Source organism: Dromiciops gliroides, chromosome 6 (assembly GCF_019393635.1).
Source record: "Dromiciops gliroides isolate mDroGli1 chromosome 6, mDroGli1.pri, whole genome shotgun sequence".
NCBI classification, from domain to species: Eukaryota; Metazoa; Chordata; class Mammalia; order Microbiotheria; family Microbiotheriidae; genus Dromiciops; species Dromiciops gliroides.
The window spans coordinates 49,425,437-49,447,148 of NC_057866.1; the positions used below are offsets into that span (position 1 = coordinate 49,425,437).

The window sequence follows — 21,712 nt, forward strand, 5'->3', positions numbered from 1 at the left end:
AGTGGAACAGAGAAGACATAGAATACACAATGGTGAATGATTATACTAGCCTAGTGTTTGACTGATGTGAATATTTAAGCTTTTGGGATAAGAATTTACTATTTGGCAAAAATTGTTGGGAAAAAGGTAAAGTAGTCAGGCAAATATTGGGCATAGAACACTATTTTCTACCATTTACTAAGTTCCAGTCAAAATGGATATGACCTAGATATAAAAGGAGAAATCACATGAAAGTCAGAAGAACATGGAACATTTTATCCATCAGACTTATAGATAGTAGAAAAATTTGTGAATAAATGAGAGAAAGCATTAAGATTTAAAATGAATAATTTCAATTATATTAAGTTAAAAAGATTTTGCACAAATAAAACTAATGAAGCCATCTTTCTAAAACTCTACTTTGCCATTTCTTAGCTCAAAAATTACTACATTATAAGTTTCATGAGGTCAGGGAGTGTGCATTATAAACACTTTGTTACCTCTCTCTCTCCCAATGCCCTCTGCACCTAACAGGTACTTAATATTTTTTGAAAACGATTTATACCTTTACCGCTGATTATTAAAAAGAAACAAAAACTTCTTAGCCTATTGTTTAAGCTCCTTACCTGTTTTTTTCCCCAATAAATGTACTTTCTTACCTCTATACCTTTATTCCTGCCATTTCCTTTGCTTGAAATGCACACAATAAATATTTTATCCACTCAAAGCTCAGCTCAAACTCTACCTTTTCTATGAGATTTCCCGTATTATCTCCATGTCATTATTAGCTGCATGTACTGGTTCATACTATAGTTATATTTATGTGCTTTTGTCTCAATACATTTTAAGCTCTTAGAAGTGAAGGACTACATTATACATTTCTTTGTGCCACAGTGCCTGATTCGAATGGTTTAACAGAAGGGAAACATGAAAAACAAAGGTTGGAAAAAAGGGAGAGGGAAAAGCACCAATAATTGGTTAAGGGACCAAGTAGTTTTTGGCTAAAGATGGAAGTCTTTTATTCCCTAGCTTTAGTATACAATATAAAATTTCGAAAAAGAAAATGCAAAGCAGAGTTATGACATGTTCATGCTATGAAGAAAATTGTTTCAATTATGGAGTTAAGGAAACTTCTAATATAATCTGCCACTTCTCACATTTTGGAATGCACGACTAAAGCTGCATGTCATATTACTTGAGTTAGATATTCTATTATGTGAGAATTAATTCAAAAACACATAAAGGAAACAATTTATTATATACATTTTGAGCTCAAATACCTTAAAAAAAGAAAATTATTTTATTTGTATTCATACCCTACTGTGAACTTAAGTAAATAGATGGGGAGGAAAGGTTAAATAGCTGAAATGTGATAGGAGCTATTAAAAACACAAATCAAACACATCCAAACATATTCATAGGACTCAGTTTAGAGAGATAAAAGTTGCAGGTGATGGCAGGGAATTTCTCTATTTTCTGTTCTCTTTATAGAGGAGAATGATCTCCAGATGGGTAAAGATGAACAATAGCTGTTAACAAGGAGGTAGAACTCAAGAAAGGAAATAAGTTGCCCTCCTTCAGTGAATTCAAGTTTCTATCGCAATGCACTAAAAGTTTATTTCAGCACAAGTGCTGAACTGGTGTTTGAATCTCTGAGCAATCTGAGCAAACCAGAGAGAGACACAGGACTGGAGATGGGGAACAAGTGCCAAAAGCTTCAGAAAAGAAAAGATGGACATTTTAAACTATAATCTGTGGGTTTGACAATCCTGGTAAAAAAAATTCCTAGAACAAGAAGGGGCAGCTAGGTGGCACAGTGGATAGAGTGCTGGGTCTGGTGTCAGGAAGACCTACGTTCAAATTGGCCTCAGACACTTAGAGCTGTGTGACCCTGGGGAAATCACTTAACCCTGTTTGCCTCAGTTTCCTCATCTGTAAAATAAGCTGGAGAAGGAAATAGCAAACCACTCCAGCATTTTTGCCAAGAAATCCCCAATGGAGTAGAACAAGACTGAAACAAAGAACAAGAGGAGGGAGGTACTATGAGGCAGTATGTGTTTAGTTGGACTCAAACAGGTGCTAAAGTAGATGAGAGTGTTGGACCTGGAGTCAGGAAGACCTGAGTTCAAATGTGACCTCAGACACTTAGCTGGATAACCCAGGACAAGTCACTTCAACTCTTCCTGACTCAGTTTCCTTATCCATCTATGTGAATGCTTGCTACTACAGCAACAGTGTGCTATTATACCAAAAAAGGTAATGAAGTCAACTCTGCTAATGAGTATAGTGTCTACAAAGAAAGTACTAGATCCAGATCATACCACACTTTACAAAGAACACTGACAACAGGAGCATGCTCCGAGAAACCAAAATGGGAATATTTAGCTTAGGAGAGATAATTGCTGGAAATATTGTAATGGTTTTGGCTATCTAAAGTATTCTTAAACGATCTTGTTCATTTTGGCTCCAGAGGGTACAACTGATGTCAAGAGTTCCTAATCCCTAAGAAAGGCACATACACAAGAACAGAAAAGGATTTACAAAGTGTCAGCAGGTATGAAACTGTAATTCATACTGTCATTCAGAGTCACTACTGAATAGCACTTGGTTCCATTTTGTGCCTTAGACCTCAGAAAACTTATACTACATCGTACATAAGACTCCCCAGATAAGTGCACAATATAGAAAACATGGACACAGACACAGAGTGAAAGCCTCCCTAATAACCAGCTTGGTGTGAACTATATTTGGAGTCAGAGAACCTTGGGTATATCAGGAATGGAATCTGTTTTACATAGGCTGAAGGGTTTTCTTTTACGAAAGATAGGTCGTCATCTGGGACATCTTGTTGAGCCAGTGCTGCAGCTCCGAAGATTGCACAGGCAAAAAGAGCAATAACTATTTTAAGTAAATGTATCCTTCTAATTCTTTATTACACATGAAGTTATTTCTATTGCAGTTATTGAAGTTATTTCTATGGTCCATCAGGGTTTCAATGAATTCAAATCCTGAGCCTGAATCGCTAGACTAACATAAGTAAGACCTGGCCTAGGATATTTGGCAAATTTAGAGTACAATGACTTAGTGATTCTCATGGTTGAAATGGGGAGGGGGAGGGAGATGTGGAAAAAAGGGAGCTTTGGGGGACGAAAGGGTCAGATAGAGGAATGTGGAACTCTGTGGCTACAACAATGTTAGGCTCATATGGAAAGCCTTGCCAATGAGATAAGCATGGGGCTCCAACTGACCTGCAGAAGTAGAGATTGACAGGGAAAGGACATGTACAGTTAGTTCTCCTAAAAAACTTGTTTTGAAAATGTGAATTTTTTTCCAACACTATTGACATATCCAAGAACAATTTTAACATAATGTGAATTTCAAGTTTGTTTACAAAACATTTCATCCATGAGAAATGGGAAATTGCACCACTTCACAATAACATACAAGCTGCAATCCTTCTAATGCCTAGGTTCAAAAGCAATGTCAGTTTGACTAAACCACTTCAGGTTATTTTCTTGGGGGGAAAATCACTTTTCATGACTTAGACCAAATGGCTTCTGAGGTTCATTTCCATTTCAAAACTAGAGCATATATGTGTACATATAACAGATACGTATATAGGCACACACCAAACCCCCCAACAACTTTCATTGTCCACAATTGTCTATGGAGTTTTGAGTGATTGTGTATACCAAAATAAAAACCTTTCTCAAGGAAACTTTTATTTCACATCAAATAAACATAGCAAACAGTGTGATTTGTTCTTCAGAAATATGTTCCCAGAAATGAAGCTGGAAAGCAGAATGAAGAAAAGGGTTACAGGCTCAATCTCTGCAACTATCAGGAAAAAAAAAAAAAAGCCAGTTGGCTGTTGCCTTTATTGCCACTAGATGGCAGTCTCATATCACCCGGATTTACTTGTAGTAAAGAATTCAATTTTTCTGAGACAGGCCATAAATTGATGCGCATGAAGCCAGCTGCTGCAAAAATCAAAATACAGTTCCATTTTTGCAGCACTGAATGTCAAAGATCAGTAAAAAGTGGATCATCCCTAAGTCTACTCTTAGGATATAGAGACTTAAGATCAAATTTTTGTTGTACAAGTCAATTCTTTATTACAGAAATCTTGCTTAGCCAAAAAAGGGAACAACATTAAAATTTGGTGTTGAGAAAATAAAAGTCTAATTTATCCAAACTTTAAAGCAGAATAAAGGAGAAAATGGTGAATAATTTAGAGATGCAGATAACTTTTTTTCATATTAAAACACTAGCATTTATAGTAGGAAGAAACTAAAGTAACTACTTATCCTAAATCCTCCTTTAAGGGATTTATACAAATATCAACACCCTTACCACCAGAAACTCTCACAAACTTCAATTTCCTATGCCTATCCCTTATTTCTTCTTTTTCATGACCAAACATCCCTGTCTCTATCACACTATTCACTGATCACTCAGACTCTAGGAATTCTGGTTTCCATCTTCACCAATCTATGAAAATTGTTTTCTCAAAAGATGCTAATTACCTGCTAATTGACACACACAATAGAATCACTACCCCAATTCTTAATCATGACCTTTCTTCATTTTATACTTTTGATCACTCCTTCATTTTCAACAATTAAATTCAATCAGAAAAAAAATTCTTAAGGGCTTACTAACTTAAAACACACCATGGTAAACGGGAGAGATAAAAGACAAAGTAGTTACTCTAGTTTCCCATTACTTCCTTTTCTACAATCTACTCTCAAGTGAAACTAAACTATCAGTTGTTCTCAGGACCTGACATTCCATCTATGCCTTTCAGAATCTTGACTTTCTTTCAGAGGCCACTCTGGAGACACCTCCTCAGAAGGCTGACCTGTTCTTTCCTCCAGATAAAATTATTCTTTCCCTCCTCAAATATTCCTAGAAGACTGTCTGGAATGCTTCCCCTCTTTTCTCTCTTGTGAATAGTCAGAAGAATCTCTTCTGAATTACTGATATTTTCTGGAAACTTCTTTTGTGTTCAGCGCAAGACATGCAAATAGCATTTGAAAATTTAACCTCAATTTTCTAGTCTATAGAATAGTAGCAATAACCACTTCAACAGCTAGCTCCCAGGATTACTGTGGGGAAATGCCTTTGGTTTAAAAAAAAAAAAGGGGGCACTTACATGAGAATTGATGAGAATTGTCATACTTTTTGTGTTGGCAAAGAACTGAAAATAAAGTAGATGTCCATCAATAGGAGAATGGCATAAGAAACTGTTATGAGAATGTAATGGAACATCACTGTGCTATAAGCAATGATGAATGTGAAGAACACTGAGAAGCATGAAAAGATTTACTTAAACTGATGTAGAGTGAAGCAGAGACAAGAGAACAATATATACAACATAACCGCAAAGAACCTCACCCCCCCAAAATCAAAACTGAATGATGCAAAGTTACAAAGCACAAGCATGGTTTGAAAAGAAGAGATACGAGAAGATTCTCCCACTTCCCTTTGCAGATGTGGGAGGTCCACAAGTGTTGTAGACTGCATATATTTTCAGACTTTTTTCATGTATTAATCAGTCATGCTGACTTTTTTTCCTCTTTTCTTTTTCACTTTTTGCCTTTAAAAATACTATTTGTTGATGAGCAGGAAGAGTTCAGAGAAACCTGGAGGGTCTTACGTGAGCTGATGATGAGTGAGATGAGCAGAACCAGAAGAACATTGTACACAGTATCATCAACATTGAGTGTTGAGTGTTGACCTACTGTGATGGACTATATTCTTCTCACCAATGCAATGGTACAGAAGAGTTCCAGGGAACTCATGATAGAAGAGGATCTCCAAATCCAAGAAAAAAAAAGAAAGAAAGAACTGTGGAGTATAGATGCTGATTGAACCATATTATTTCTTTTGTTTTGGGTGCTGTTGTTATTTTTTTCTATTTTGAGGTTTTGCATCACTGCTCTGATTTTTTCTCTTGTAACAGGATTAATGCAGAAATAGGATTAATGTTATTATGTGTATATATATATGTGTGTGTATATCTCTATATCTATATGTATATGTATAGAGATATATAGATATAACCTATATCAGATTACCTGCTGTCTAGGGGAGGGGGGAGGGAGGGAGAAAAATCTGAAATTGTAAAGCTTGTATAAACAAAAGTTGAGAACTATCTTTACATGTAACGGAAAAAATAAAATACCTTATACATTAAAAAAAAATACTATTTGTTGGGGGCAGCTAGGTGGCACAGTGGATAAAGCACTGGTCCTGGATTCAGGAGGATCTGAGTTCAAATCCAACCTCAGACACTTGACACTAGCTATATGACCCTGGGCAAGTCATTTAATCCTCACTGCCCCACAAAAATAAGTAAATAAATGAAAGTAAAAATACAATTTGTTATGTGGGTTAGCTCTCCAAGTAGAGGGAGGGGAAGATCTTAAAGGAAACTAGGATTTGAAAAAATACATCATCAAGTAAAAAGATTTTTAAAAAATGAAAGCTGATGTTATGAACAGGTGTTGATGAGGCCAGATATTCTTAAAAGACTGAAATCCAAATAATAAACTCTTAAATGAGAAGCTAACAAACATTATGATTTGCTTATAAAATCTAATTCTTATTGAAATAAAATACTCAAAAACAATAACCAAAGTTCATAAACAGCTGTTGACAAAGCATTTATTTGCAGCAAGCTATGCCATAATTAGTGGACCATGGAAGTATAAAATGGATATGCATCATGGCAAGATATTATGTCTATCACTGCTACAATGAATTACATATCCATTAAACATCTGTGTCTAATACTAAAGTACATTTTTTTCTTTCTAATTTAAAATCCCATTTAACAAAACAAAGAATGAAAATCATAGTGTGTCTAAGAATTGTGCATCCTAAATTACCCTGTTTCACTACAATTTTCAAACATAATATATATGTATATATATATGTGTGTATATATATATGTGTGTGTGTGTGTATATGTGTATGTGTGTATATATATATATATATATATATATATATATATATTTTAAGTGCTAGTCTGTAGAAAGTTCTGGACATGAAAAATGCATTCACTAATTGAAAACTACCTAAATCAATCTAAGAGGGCACCTTAAAAACATTAGATGCATTTTAGAAAGTACACCTGGTTCCAGTTCTAAATAGATTTGTACCAGTTTGTACCATCTGCTGCTCAGAGAATCAGCTCTGCTAAAGTAATCTGTTGGTGGTGCCAAAGGTTTACATACTATGCTATGAATGATATTTTTCCATCTGCCCGGATGACTTAATTTGGCATTTGGCCAGGATAATTCTCAAATTAGCCTAGAAATGCCCACAAGTGCAACCTTAGTATCATTTTGTATAAAGAACAACTACAGAACAAAACACCTCATTAAACAATGGCAGTGCCCTAAAGCACAATCTACTGACTATCCATTTCAGTTGCTAGATATACACTTGCCCACTCGTATGTGGGTGAAGCACAGTTTCTTACCTGAACTCATACTTAACTGAGAAAAGCAAGGCTAATATTTACTATGAGATTCCCTTTTTCTTTCTATCACCCCTTGACATTCTCTTGCAGGAGTTTCTCCTTTACTCCAGGCCCTTTGATCAAGGCCAACCATTCTACATGCATTCTGGAACCCATTCCTTCCTGTCTTCACCAGCATATTGGCCCCACAAACATCCTCTCTCCTAATTTTTAATTTCTTGCAAACTATTGGCTCCTTTTGTTGCTGCCTACAGATCTGTCCAAGTCTTAACCATCCTTTAAAAGTCCTCATAAATTCCCTTAAATAATCTTCTATTTTCTCCTTCACTTCCTAGACAGAATTAAAAAATAAAAACCAAAAAACAAAACTGTCTGTTGCATCCATTTCTTTTCCTCTCACTCTCTTCTAAGCCCTTTGTAACCTAGCTTCTGATCTCACTCACCTAGAACTGTTTTCTCCAAAGTTAACAAAAATCATTCAATTGCTATATTTAATTTTTTTCAATCCTCATCTTTTTAAAATAAAAATTTTATTGATATTTTTTATGCTACCTACATTTCACAATATATTTCTTCCTGTTGCTCAAGGAAAGCCCTTCCTTGTAAAAAAAAAATAACAAAATAACTCAGCAAAATCCATGCATCAAACAAATATGACAATATATTCAATTTTCCAAACCCATAATTCCCCACTTCTGCAAAAAAGCAGAGAAGTGACTTTTCATATCTCTTTTTTCGGGCCAAGATTAATCCTCTTCCTTCCTGACCTTGCTGCAGCATTTGACACTGTTCATCATTCCTCTTAAAAACTCTTCTCCCTAGTGAATTTTTGTGTGACTGCTCTGTCTTAATCTCCTACTAACTGTCTTATTGCTTCTATGCAGACTCTCTGCCAGATCATTCTCCATGCCGTGCATCCCAAGGCTCTTTCCTGGGCCTTCTTTCACTATCCTTTCTATACTTTCTTGTTGGCCTCCTCAGCAACAAAGTTATAATTGTCATTTCCATATTTAGCCCTAGCTTCTTTCTTGAGCTCCAGCCCCAAAGCACCCACTCCCTAGTGGTCATTTCAGTGTCCCTTAGGCATCTCAAATTCAATATATTTAAAACAGAACTCATTATCTTCCACTCCCTCCCTGTCCTTCCCAATGTCCTGATTTCTTCCAAGGGCACCAATATCCTTCTAGTCACACTCAGCTTCACAACACTGCTATCAGCCTTCTCATACTTTCACTTATCCATATGGTCAATCAGTTGCCTAATCTTACTGTTTCTATCTCTACAACATCTCTTCCACACATACCCTTCTCTGCACTCACAGCCATCAGCCTTATTGCAAGGCTACTGCAAAAGCCTCTCAATTGATCTTCCTGCCTCAACTCTCTCCACACTCCAACCTATTCACCACACAAGAACCAATCTGATTTCCCTAAAGCGCAAGTTTGACCACATCACTCCATCCCATTTACATATACTCCAGTCACTGACTTCGGCCATAGCTTATTGCTATTATGATTAAGTAGAAGCTCCTCTATTAGGCAATATAATTCTTCACATTCTGGCTTCACCCTAACTTCCAACTTTATATGACCCCCTTCTAGGTACTCTACAGTCTAGTCAAACTGGTCTTGCTCTTCCTCACCTCACCCTCCACACCATCCCGTGTGGCTGTCTCCCCTGCCCAGAATGAGCTCTTTCCTCTCTTGCAACTCTGAGAACCCGGGGTGTGCTTTAATTTAAGATTGAGTTTAAGCACCACTTTCTCCTCCGCTGCTAGTGCTATCATTCCCAGGGTTACTTACTATCTCTCATGGGCCTATTTGTTGTGTACACTAGCTCGCCATGATAATGCAATGGCAATACTATTCTATTTCTGTTTTTGTAGTGCTAGTGATTGATTAGCATGATGCCTGGCACAGAGTAGGCCTCTACTTATATCATCTGATTAAGTCAAATTGCTACATCACTTAGTAGTGAGGAAAGGAACTACAAAAGTCACCATCTTTACATATCATTTTCCAAGTATCATGGTTTATTACCTCCCTCCCCCGACCTTTTAAATCTAGTATTTTATTTTTCCCCAATTACATGCAAAAACTATTTTAACATTCATTTTTAAAACTTTTGAGTTCCAAATTCTCTCCCTTCCTCCCTCCCCCCAATTTGAGAAAGCAAACTATAAGTGTGTAGTCATGCAAAATATTTCCATATTAGTCATGTTGTGAAAACAGATAAAAAACCTCAAGAAAAATAAAGCAAGAAAAATTATGCTTCAATTTACATTCAGACACCATCAGTTCTTTCTCTGGGGATGGAAAGCATTTTTCATCACTCCTGAGTTGGTCTTGGATCACTGTATTGTTGAGAATAGCTAAGTCATTCACAGCTGATTATGTTACAATACTGCTGTTACTTTGTACAAAGTACATTTCACTATGAATCAGCTCGTAAGTCTTTCCAGGTTTTTCTGAGATCATCATGCTCATCATTTCTTACAGCACAAAAGTATTCCATCATAATCACATCCCACAATTAGTTCAGGCATTCCCTAATTGATGGACATCCACTCAATTTCCAATTTTTTGCCACCAGAAAGGAACTGCTATAAATATTGCATAGTTCCAAATTGCCCTAGAGTAATCAAATCAGTTCACAACTCCACCAACAATGCATTGTCTTATTTTTCTCACATCCCCTCCAATATTTATCATGTTCTTCTTCTGTCCCACTAGTCAATCTAATAGGTATGAGATAGTACCCCAAAATTGTTTTGATTTGCATCTCTCCAATTAATAGTGTTAGAGCACTTTTTTCATATGGCTATAGAAAGCTTTAATTACTTCATCTGAAAACTGTTTATATATTTTGATCACTTATCAATAGGGGAAAGGCTCTTATTTTTGTAAATTTGACTCAGTTCTATATATGTTTGAGAAATGACACCTTTATCAGAAAAACTTGCTTCAAATTTTTTTCCAGTTATTATTGCTAACTGTATTTTCCTCCATCCCATATTCTCTCCCCCATTTATTCCATTCTCTCTCTCCTTTCACCCTGTCCCTTCTCAAAAGTGTTTTGCTTCTGATTACCCCCCTCCAATTAGCCCTACCTTTTATCATCTACCATACCCCATCTTATCTCCTTCCCCTCCTCCTTTCCTGCAGGGTAAGATATATTTCTATATCCAATTGAGTGTGTATGTTAGTCCTGCTTTGAGCCAATTCTGATGAAAGAATTCTCACTCACTCCCCTTCCCCTCCACCATATAAGCTTTTTCTTCTTTTATGCATGATAATTTACCCCATTCCACTTCTCCCTTTCCCTTTCTCCCAGTACATTCCTCTCCCACCCCTTAATTTCATTTTATTTTTTAGATATCATCCCTTTATATTCAATTCACACCTGTGCTGTCTATATATACTTCTTTCAACTGCTCTAATATAAAGAAAGTTCTTGAGAGTTACAAGTATCATTTTCCCATGTAGAAATATAAACAGTCTGACCTTTAAAAATTCCTTGTGATTTTCTTTTCCTTTTTACCTTTTTATGCTTCTCTTGAGTCTTGTATTTAAAAGTTAAATTTTCTGTTGAGCCCTGGTCTTTTCATCAAGAATACCTGAGAGTCTTTTTTTTTTTTTCACTGAATGCCCAGTTTTTCCCCTGAAGGATTGTATACTCCTTTTTTTTTTTTTTGCTGGATGAGTGATTCTTGGTTATAATCCCAGTTCCTTTGCCCTCTGGAATATCATATTCCAAGTCCTTCAATCCTTAAATGTAGAAGCTGCTAAATCTTGTGTGATCCTAACTGCTCTAAAAAAAAAATTGATTTTTTTTTTCTTCTGGTTGCTTGAAATATTTTCTTTTTGACCTGGGAGTCTTCCTTTTGGGATCTCTTTCAGGAGGTTACTGTTGGATTCTTTCAATTTCTATTTTACCCTCTGGTTCTAGAATATCAAGGTAGTTTTCCTTGTTAATTTCTTGAAAGATGATGTCTAGGCTCTTTGTCTGGTTATAGCTTTTGAGTAGTCCAGTAATTTTACAATTCTCTCTCCTAGATCTATTTTAAAGGTCAGTCATTTTTCTAGTGAGATATTTCACAATGTCTTCTATTTTTTCATTTTTCTGGTTTTGTTTTATTGTTTCTTGATTTCTCATAAAGTCATTAGCTTCCACTTGCTCAATTCTATTTTTTTTTTTTTTTTGGTGAGGCAATTGGGGTTAAGTGACTTGCCCAGGGTCACACAGCTGGTAAGTGTCAAGTGTCTGAGGCTGGATTTGAACTCAGGTACTCCTGATTTCAGGGCGGGTGTTTTAGCCACCGCACCACCTAGCTGCCCCTCAATTCTAATTTTTAAGGAATTAGTTTCTTCAGTGAGCTTTTGTACCCCCTTTTCCATTTGGCCTATTCTACTTTTTAAGGAGTTTTTTCTTCAGTGATTTTTTTGTGCCTCTTTTTCCATTTGACCAGTTCTGCTTTTCAAGGCATTCTTCTCATTGACTTTTTGTACCTCTTTTAACATTTGGCCTAGTTTGTTTTAAAGGCATTATTTTCTTCAGTAGTTTTCTGGACTCTTTTATCATGATTTTCTTGCATCATTCTCATTTCTCTTCTCATTTTTTCCTCTACCTCTCTTACTTAATTTTCAAAATCTTTTTTGAGCTCTTCCATGGCCTAAGACCAATTCATGTTTCTTGCAGGCTTTGGATGTAGGAGCTTTGACTTTATTATCTTCTGAGTGTGTGTTTTGATCTTCTTTGTCACCACAGTAACTTTCTATGGTCAGAATTTTTTCTGTTTGCTTGCTCATGTTCCCAGCCTACTTCGTGACTTTTAACTCTTTGTTAAAGTAGGGTTCTTCTTCCAGGGTGGAGGGTGCACTGTCCCACGATTCAGGGGATTTGTGCAGCTGTTTTCAGAGGTACTTCTAGGGATCTATAAGTTTCCTGTTCTTCCATGGTTGTATCATCTAAGAAGAGGTGTGCTAACTATTCTCCTGGACTGTGCTATGGTCTGTAAGCAACCACAAGCCCTTTCTGCTGCCATGGAAATTTGAGGGGGGTCCCCACTCCATTGCAGCTAAATTCTGGTGTCCTAGTGCTTCTCCCTGCACTGGGGCTGCCACCCAGGATCTGAGTATGGGCAAAGCAACAAGCAACAGAGTCCTGCCTCAATGCCAGCAAAGAGACCTCTGCAATCCTCTTCTGACCAGTTATTTGACCCCTTACTATCTGTGGGCTGAGAGTTCTAGAAGCAGTTGCTGCCACTGCTGATTCAGTGGTTCCCAAGGCCTGCTCCTGGTTGTTTGGGGCCTGGTATATGCTGGTGCGACCTGCACTGGATTGTGCTCCACTCTCACCACAGTACAACAGACCTTTCCTGTCGACCTTCTAAGTTGTCTCTAGCTGGAAAATTATTTCACCCCCTCCTTTTGTGGGTTCTACTGCTCCAGGAATGGTCATATGACATTATTCTAAAGTATTTGGAGGACTTTGGGGTAGAGCTCAGGCAAGTTACTGCCTTTCCTCCACCATTTTCACTTATCCCTTTTACTAAAGGAATCTTCAGGAAATCTTGAGAATTTCTTGAGCACCTACTATTGTGGTATATACCAAAATGGAACATATAAATAAAATTACTTCCTTAATATCTGGCTCAGACAACACAGTATTTCCTATCTTACAGAAACTTCCTTCTGAGGATAAAGAATACCTATCAGGGGGCAGCTAGATGGCGCAGTGGATAGAGCACCGGCTCTGGAGTCAGGAGTACCTGAGTTCAAATGTGGCCTCAGACACTTAACACTTACTAGCTGTGTGACCCTGGGAAAGTCACTTAACTCCAATTGCCTAACTAAAAAAAAAAAGAATACCTATCAGGCAATCTAAAGTGAAAAATCTTCTCCTTATGATCTGATAAATGTAAAGTCTCTTGCCTTTTTGTTTTTTCATGAAAACAATTTAGAAATTTCAAAATGAATACAATATTAACCAACATAGTATATAAGCTATAGTGTACTATTTTTTAATAAATGTGTACTAAAAGCAATAGATTCAGGATGTTGGCTGTCCAAATGCCTTTATCAGGTTTTACAGTGGTTATACTCTGTGACTTTTATGTGACTATCCTATTATAAAAGAAAAATTTGGAAAATGTTAATAATAAGAATTAATCGAAAAGTAATCAGGCAATGGACAGAACGTATATAAAGCAGACAGCTGTACTCTTAGGAAAGATGTACTTTTAATTGATTAGTATACTGTGAAATTCAAAAAGGGAAGTATATATAATGAATACCATTCATACAAAGTTTTAAAAAGCTCCAGTTGATGAAAGGAAACTAAAACACACCTACTGGACTTAGTTTCTATTTCTCTTTAATCCCACTAGAATGGATAGTATTTTATAAAGTTGATTTTTTAGTGAAAGGCAAGATAAAGGTCCATCAATCAACAAGCATTTATGAAACATCTACAATGTGCCAGACACTGTCCTAGGTATTAGGGATACAAAGACAAAAATGAAACACACCCTGTCTTCTAAAAGCTTACATTCTCTTAGGGAAACACCACATACATATGTCCAAAAAAATAAATATGCTAATTTTGAGATGGAGGACACCCATAGGCTGGTGAAGTCCAAAAAAGCTGGTGATACTTGAAGAAGTCTTAAAGGAAATAGTAATTAAGAGGCGGAGATAAGGAGGGAATGCATTCTAGTCATGAGAGGCAGCCAGCACCAATGCATGGAATAGGAATGTCATGTGGGAGGAACAACAGCAAGAAGGTCAGTGCAGCTGGATCATAGAGTGCTGTTAGACCACAGAAGCAGACAGGTGGCAAGGTGGATAGAACAGTGACTCCAGAATCAGGAAGACTGGAGTTCAAACCTGACCTGAAATACTTACATGAGTTGTGTGACCACGGATAAGGCATTTTTGCGTGCCTTGGTTTCCTCAACTATAAAATGGAGATAATAACAATACTTCACAGGGCTGTGGTGAAGATCACACGAAATATTTGAAAACACTCAGTACATTGTCTGGAATACAGAAGGGGCTTCATAAATACTTGCCCTGCCTCTATATCCCTGCATCAACGTTAAAAGGATGGCAATATAGCTTAGAAATGTTCTATGTATCCCTAGCAGCGAACACAGTGCCTAGCACATAATAGACATTTAATAAATGCTAGCTGACTGATTTCTTTCAGGGGGAAGGGTGACAACATTTTTATATTTAAAACAGTTTTACTTCCACCAGTATTCTTTTTTTTTTTTTTTGGTGGGGCAATGAATGTTAAGTGACTTGCCCAGGGTCACATAGTTAGTCAAGTGTCTGAGGGTGGATTTGAATCCTGAATCCATGGCCGGTGCTTTATCCACTGTACTACCTAGCTGCCCCTAAATTAACATTATTTTGAATTTTTGGTATCTGTTATTAATTTAATACACAGCTATTTACTTAGATAAGAACTGATCAGAAAAATTATTCAGATCCTTCGGCCTTGGCTTTTTGGTAAGAGAACTGAAATATATCTAAGGGAAGAAATGTGCTGCAATCGAGATTTCACTAAAGTGAGTAGCCTAGTAAAGAAATGAAAATATCTCCTCAGAAACAAAAGAATACGTATTAGGATCACTCACTGATACTGGCATCAGGCTGGGGATTTACTTCTTCTTCTTTTTTTTTTTTTTTTAGTGAGGCAATTGGGGTTAAGTGACTTGGCCAGGGTCACACAGCTAGTAAGTGTTAAGTGTCTGAGGCCAGATCTGAACTCAGGTACTCCTGACTCCAGGGCCGGTGCTTTATCCACTGCGCCACCTAGCCGCCCCAGGGATTTACTTCTACATTAAAGCTAGAATCCTTAGAAGATCCTAGCTAACTCTAGGAATTATTAATGCTTTTAATTAAGGAACATGCACATTTGAAAAGAAAAAAAACACAAACCCTCCAAATGTTATAAACTGTGTTCAAAAATCCAAAACAAATATAATGAAATACTGTGATCATATGGATTTACTACTTTCTACCTCATCTGATTCCCTGCCAGATATATATCAACAAATTCCATTTTCATCAACTCTATGAATAACAAAAATATTTTCCGTTTACATTCCTACGATTTCAATTCAAAGTTTAAAATATGGATTAATATCATCATAATACTAAATTACATGTAGAACAAAAGTCACTAATGTAATGACCTAGCAGGCTAGACTCACGGGCAAACCAATATGAAAAAACATGAGCAATGACATCACTATAATGGCAAAACGGATTTTCATAATGATTCTCTCATTAAGATCTATGAGTCTGAAGGAATATCTTGTTAAGATCTATGCCATGCAATTATGTAATATAATAATATGATGAAGAAGAGGTTGAAAAAATTAAAATATGGTATTCTAATTAGAAACAGAACCCCCTGAAGGATATTTGTAAAGCTCCATCACTCACTTTTAAACAAAATTAGTTATGACAGTTTAGCAAATTTTCAGTTTCCTATCTGTCAAATAAGGGGCTTAGACTCTACTGCCATTAAAACCAAATTTACCTCTAAATCTATGATCCTACAATCCTATGATCGATAGAATGAATAGACAGGAAGAAACCTCAAGATTCTGTCAGCAAGGAATGTGTTGGTTAAACTTCAGAAATTTAATGTCAAATAACAAGTACTGAAGGTAGTCAAAAGAAAGCCCTTTATTTATCAAAGAAAATTAATCTGAATAACCCAGGACTACTACTTATCTATGAGAAATCAGATAAAATATTAGAATGATGACCCTCCTAAAAAGGACTGAGTCCCACCCCCACCCTCACTCCAACCCCACCTTCGGGGCACCATAATATGTCCTCCAATGCTGATCACTGAAATAATCAATTTTAAACAAAAGAGAAATATTTGAGTTATTCCTTCAAAGAAAGCAGAAGTTAAGAAGACTACTCCCACATGCAAACACATGTAATAGCAGTAATACAAGTACGTACAGTTAACAACAACAAAAAAGACTAAATACTTAAATTAACTCATGACTCTAAGTCTAGATAGAGTTGTTGTTAAAAAGTCATTCTTACATTGTTAAAGACCAAAAAAGAAAACAAAGAGGACAACTGAAACAAACTGATCTGAGAAGCTAAACACTGAAGAAGCAGTTAAGGGAATCAGAAGAAAGGAAAGAGAATTAAATTAATATTCCATGTAGTAAAACTTACTTTTCCTCTTTAATGACTCTGCGTGTGTGTATTATCTAGATGTGTTTTACTGGGGGAAGGGATAGAAGGAAGTATATACTAGGAAGTCATTAGGGTGGGGAGAGAAGCTAGAGATGTAGAAGCCTTAGACACATTCATAGCTGGACTGGGTTAGAGGAGAGAAGAAGAAATAATCTCTTCATATTTTCTGTTATTCTGTTGAGATTTGGGAAAGCAGAGTAAGGTGGTAGAGGAATGATGAGACTGGTCTCATCCTACATGGGGAATGCTAAAGTATGCCCACATGAATCAGAAGAAACAACAGGTTTCATTCATGGGGCCTGGGCAATTCAGGAGTTACTTTTCTCTAAGCAAAATAAATGTTTCTCAGAACCACATCCTACTCCAAGTGAGAAAGTGAGAAGGAAGTTCAACAGCATAATATAATGACTTTAGGATGGGCAAACAATTGAATGCAAATACATGGGCTGGAGCTGATTTGGAAAACAGAGCAACTTCTACCACATCACACTACCTCTGTCATGAATTAATATTTTTGGAAGTAAAGCTAAGGGGAAAGAAATCTCAAAAAAATAAATAAATAAACAAGCAAGAAAGGCAAAGGGAACAGTGGGCAAGACCTAGCACCATATTAATGAAGAGACCCAGAAGGAAGAGAAGCTTTGTTTTCTGGAAGCCTTACTCTGTATGAAGTACATACACAGAATGAAGAACACATAAATGTACAGGCCATGAATGGGAGACTCTCTTTCAGAACTGACTAGCAGAGGAAAAGAAATAAAGAGAAGAATAAATTAACATGTCTTATGAAAGAAAACTATAAATGAATGCAACTCAAGCGATAAGCATAGACTGGACAAGCTGGAGTTGATAGGTGGATTCTAAATTATATTCTTCTGGGATAGGAGGAGGAAGTAAAAAGAAAAAAAACCTAAGTAAATGAAAAGGAAAAAAGTAAGGAAAATGGGAGAGGAAATAAAAGAAATTCCATAAATTAAATATTAGGCAAGGAAACAGGAATAGGGATTATCCTATAGGAAGAGACTGGGAAAAATTAATCAAAATAACTAATCTCAGACCAAGTGCTGACTTAAAAGGGGTGGCAAGGTGGATAAGATTCAATACAAAGGAATTAAATGGATGAAAAAACAAACCTAGCAACTGTAACCCAGAATGTGAATGGAGTAAATTTACCAACAAAATGGGTGGGTTTGGGGGGTAGGCAGAGAAAGGACAAGGAAAAAAAACTCCAATTTTTTTACATACATGAAACACATTTTTAAAAAGACAGAATAAACATGAAGTTAAAACAAAATTTACTGGAGTAAATAAAAAGATAGACATTGTACTCTTCAATTTGTAAACTACAATCTTATAAAAAATTCTTTTAAATTTTTTGGATTATGTAAATAAGAGAAAACTTTTTTTTCCCCAAAGATAACTTACCATCCACTCTGATATGATAACATCTACTTTTTCAACAGGTAGATCAACTTCTTCAATTCTTCCTTTGACTAGGGTAATGGTACCTTCGAGTTTATTTAGCCTGTAAATGATAACTTATTATTAATAGTTGAAATAATATCTTAAACACATTTTATGACATTTCAAAAGATGTAATAACTTTATTTAACTTGTTTTGTGGAACTAACATGACATAATATGAGATCAATATTAAAAAAATTCGGCCAAGGAATAGAATTGTTTCTAGCATATATTTTGTTGTTAAATTATAGCTGATTATTTGGGGGCCTATATGTATGTATGTACATGTACATATATGTATATATGTGCTATAATGTAAAACTGCTTTTTTAAAGCTTAACATTTCTTTGACTAGTTATATAATAATAACAGTTTGAATTTATATAGCCCTTCCAAGATTTAGAAAGCACTTTACATATGTATAGAGAGGTATAATGACATAATAGTAAGAGAATTAAACTGGACTTTGATTCATAAGCCATGGGTTCAAATCCTGACTCCAATATTTCCTCATTTTATAATCATGGACAAGGCATTTACTTCACTGAGCCCCAGGGTGCATCTGTAAAATGGGAATAATAACAGGGACACAGATTTAAAGCAGGAAGGGATCCTTGAGGCCAAATAAGCCAAATTCCTTATTTTATAGGTGAAGAAACCAAGGCTAAGAGGTTAACCATGAGTTGAATGAGGTGATATCCAGGTAGGAGAACAGGGAACTGAACCATGGCTCTCACTCCAAATCCACAATCCTTCTTTTTCCCCACAGTGCTACTTCGCAGAGCTATGACAGAGTCAGCTTGTAAAACTCATTTGAGCCTCACAATATACCTCGGTGATGTGGTTAGCTCACATACTCATAGCCCCATTTCAGGAATTTCAGCCCCAGAGTTAATGGAACAAAGCCTTGAAGAGGTGAGGCTCTTCTCATAGTTACAGAACTACTGGCAAAGTTTAGATTTCTGGAATTTCAGAGTTGGAAAGAATCTCATAGTCCTAGTCTATTCTGCATCTCAAACAAGCTTCTACTCTTTAACGTTCCTGCCATAAAATGAAGGCAAAGCCACTGACAGAACTTAGTTTGGTGCCAGAAGGCTTGGATTCAAATCTCGGCCCTGCCTGTTGGACTCTGAACAAAAATCATTTTGCCTTAGGCCCATTTCCTTCCCTGAAAAATGAAGAGAATGGGTTAAAATGGCCACTGTGTTTCTTTTACTCTAAATCTATGTCTTCCGACAGGAGCCATTTGACTTTTGCACAACTCTATTAGATGGATTTTCCTTATATCACAGGCCTATGTCAGCCCTTCTGCAATTGCTACTCTTTGGTCCTAACTACCTTTTCAGGCTTGTTGTTGCTGTTCAGTTGCTTAATCATGTCCAGCTCTTAGTGACCCCACTGACCATAGCACATCAGGCCCTTCTATGTTCCACTATCTCAAGAAGCCTGTCCAAGTGCATATTTGTTCCTTCCAGGTGGCACAGTGGTAGAACACGGGTCCTAGAGTCAGGAGGGCATGAGTTCAACTCTGACCTAAGACACTTGACGCTTATTAGCTGAATGACCCTGGGAAAGTCACTCAACCCAGATTGCCTCAAACATCCTGGGCCATCTCCAGTTGTCCTGATGTATCTTGCCACTGGACCCCATGGCTCTGGAGGAGCCAGTGAGGCAGGTGACTTTGCACAGCTCTCCTTCACTTAAATCCAATTCACTGGAAGTCATGACATCACCTCCTGATGTCTTGGTTCTCTTTGAGAATGAAGGACAAAGTACAATGATGTTGCTTCTGTGACCCCATCCATCTTATCCCCTGTTGTCTCCTTTGTTTTTGCCTTTGATCTTTCCCAACATCTCTCCCAATGAGTCCCATCTTCTCATTTTGTGGTCAAACTATTTAAGCTTTAGCTTCTGTACTTGACGTCCCAGTGAATAGCTTATAGTTAATTTCTTGAAATACTGACTGATTTCCTTGTTGTCCAAGGGACTCTCAAAAGTCTTCTTCAGTACCACAATTTAAAAGTGTTGACTCTGTGGCATTCAGTTTTCCTTAGAGTCCAAATCTCATAGCCATATATTGCTACTGGAAAAACCATAGCTTTGACTACATGGATCTTTGACGCCCGGTGATGTCTCTGCTTTTTTTTAATATGCTATGCAGATTTGCTATAGCTTTTCTTCTAAGGAGCAAGTATCTTTTAATTTCATGGCTGCAGTTGCTGTCTTCAGTGATCTTTGAGCCCAAGAACATAAAATCTGACACTGCTTCCATTTCTTCTTACTCTATTTCCTAGGAAGTTGTGGGCCCAGTTGCCAAGATCTTAGTTTTTACATTAAGCTTCAGGCCAGCTTTTATACTTTTGAGACTAGAACAAATCTAATTTTTCTTCAATATGAAACCCTTTCAACTGTCTGAAAAACTCTCTTCTCTAGGCCAAAAATTTTCATTTTTTTTTCAACCAAATGTGGCTTGGTCTCTAATCTTCTTTACCTGAGTTCCAATGCACTGTTTCTAAAAGTTGTAGACAAGTTGAGTTTGAGGTGACACCAAGATATATAAGCAGAAATGTCTAGTAGACCAATGGTGATAACTGAACTTATGGATCTCAGCATATGACAGGAATCAACACTTCAGAGCATGAAAAGAATACTGGCATGGAAGACAAAAGACCTGGATTCTAGTTCTGGTTCCATGATCAACAAATTTATGGAAAATAAATCTTGGAGCACCTATTTCCTCATGCAAAATACTAGGACTATACACACTGTGATTCCAAGTCCAATGATCTTTCTAAACAAGATGCAGCAAGTTAGAGATGATAAGAATTCAGACTTGTAGTCAGGAGGGACTTGTTTCTTTAACTTCTTAATATACATAATAATAACTAGAATTTATGCAGTATACAATCAAAAATTAAAAAGGGTGAATTCACAACCAATGAAAAGAGAAAAAAAGAAATTATTAGGAACTATTTCATCCAATTATATGCCAATAAAAGTAACAATCTAAATGAAGTGTATCAGTATTCACAAAAACAAAATGCCCAGAGTAAAAGAAATAAAGTACTTCATCCAACCTCAGAAAAATAAATTGAAGAAGCCAGTCATAAATGAACTCCAAAAAGGGGGGCAAATCCCATGAAATTAATTTTTGAGTAAATTCTATCAAACATTTAAAGAAAAATTATCAATATTACTTGAACTGTTTTAAAAAAAATAGGAAAAGGGGGCAGCTAGGTGATGCAATAGATAAAACACTGGCCCTGGGTTCAGGAGGACCTAAGTTCAAATCTGCCCTCAGACACCTGACACTTACTAGCTGTGTGACCCTGAGCAAGTTACTTAACCCTTGTTGCCCCCCCCCAAAAAAAAAAAAACGGGAAAAGAAGGAGCCCTACCAAATTCATTGTTACACAGATATGGTCTTAATACTTGGGAAAGTAAACACAGAACGAAAACTATAGACTAATATCCCTAGTGAATAAATACTGATGTAAACAAATTAAATAAAACACTAGCAAGGAATAATAGCAACTTGTGACAA

The 21,712-nt window shown here is 36.5% G+C and overlaps 1 protein-coding gene across 2 annotated transcripts in view; it reads right to left on the bottom strand.

The window, feature by feature from the left end:
• The window catches only part of PRMT3 (protein arginine methyltransferase 3), a 145,829-nt gene that overhangs the window by 82,028 nt on the left and 42,089 nt on the right, over nucleotides 1-21,712 (bottom strand). For both annotated transcript variants that reach the window (XM_043973313.1, XM_043973311.1), the window contains exon 10: nucleotides 18,130-18,229. In XM_043973313.1, coding sequence (XP_043829248.1) covers nucleotides 18,130-18,229 — 100 coding nt within the window. The remainder of the gene's footprint in view (nucleotides 1-18,129; nucleotides 18,230-21,712) is intronic.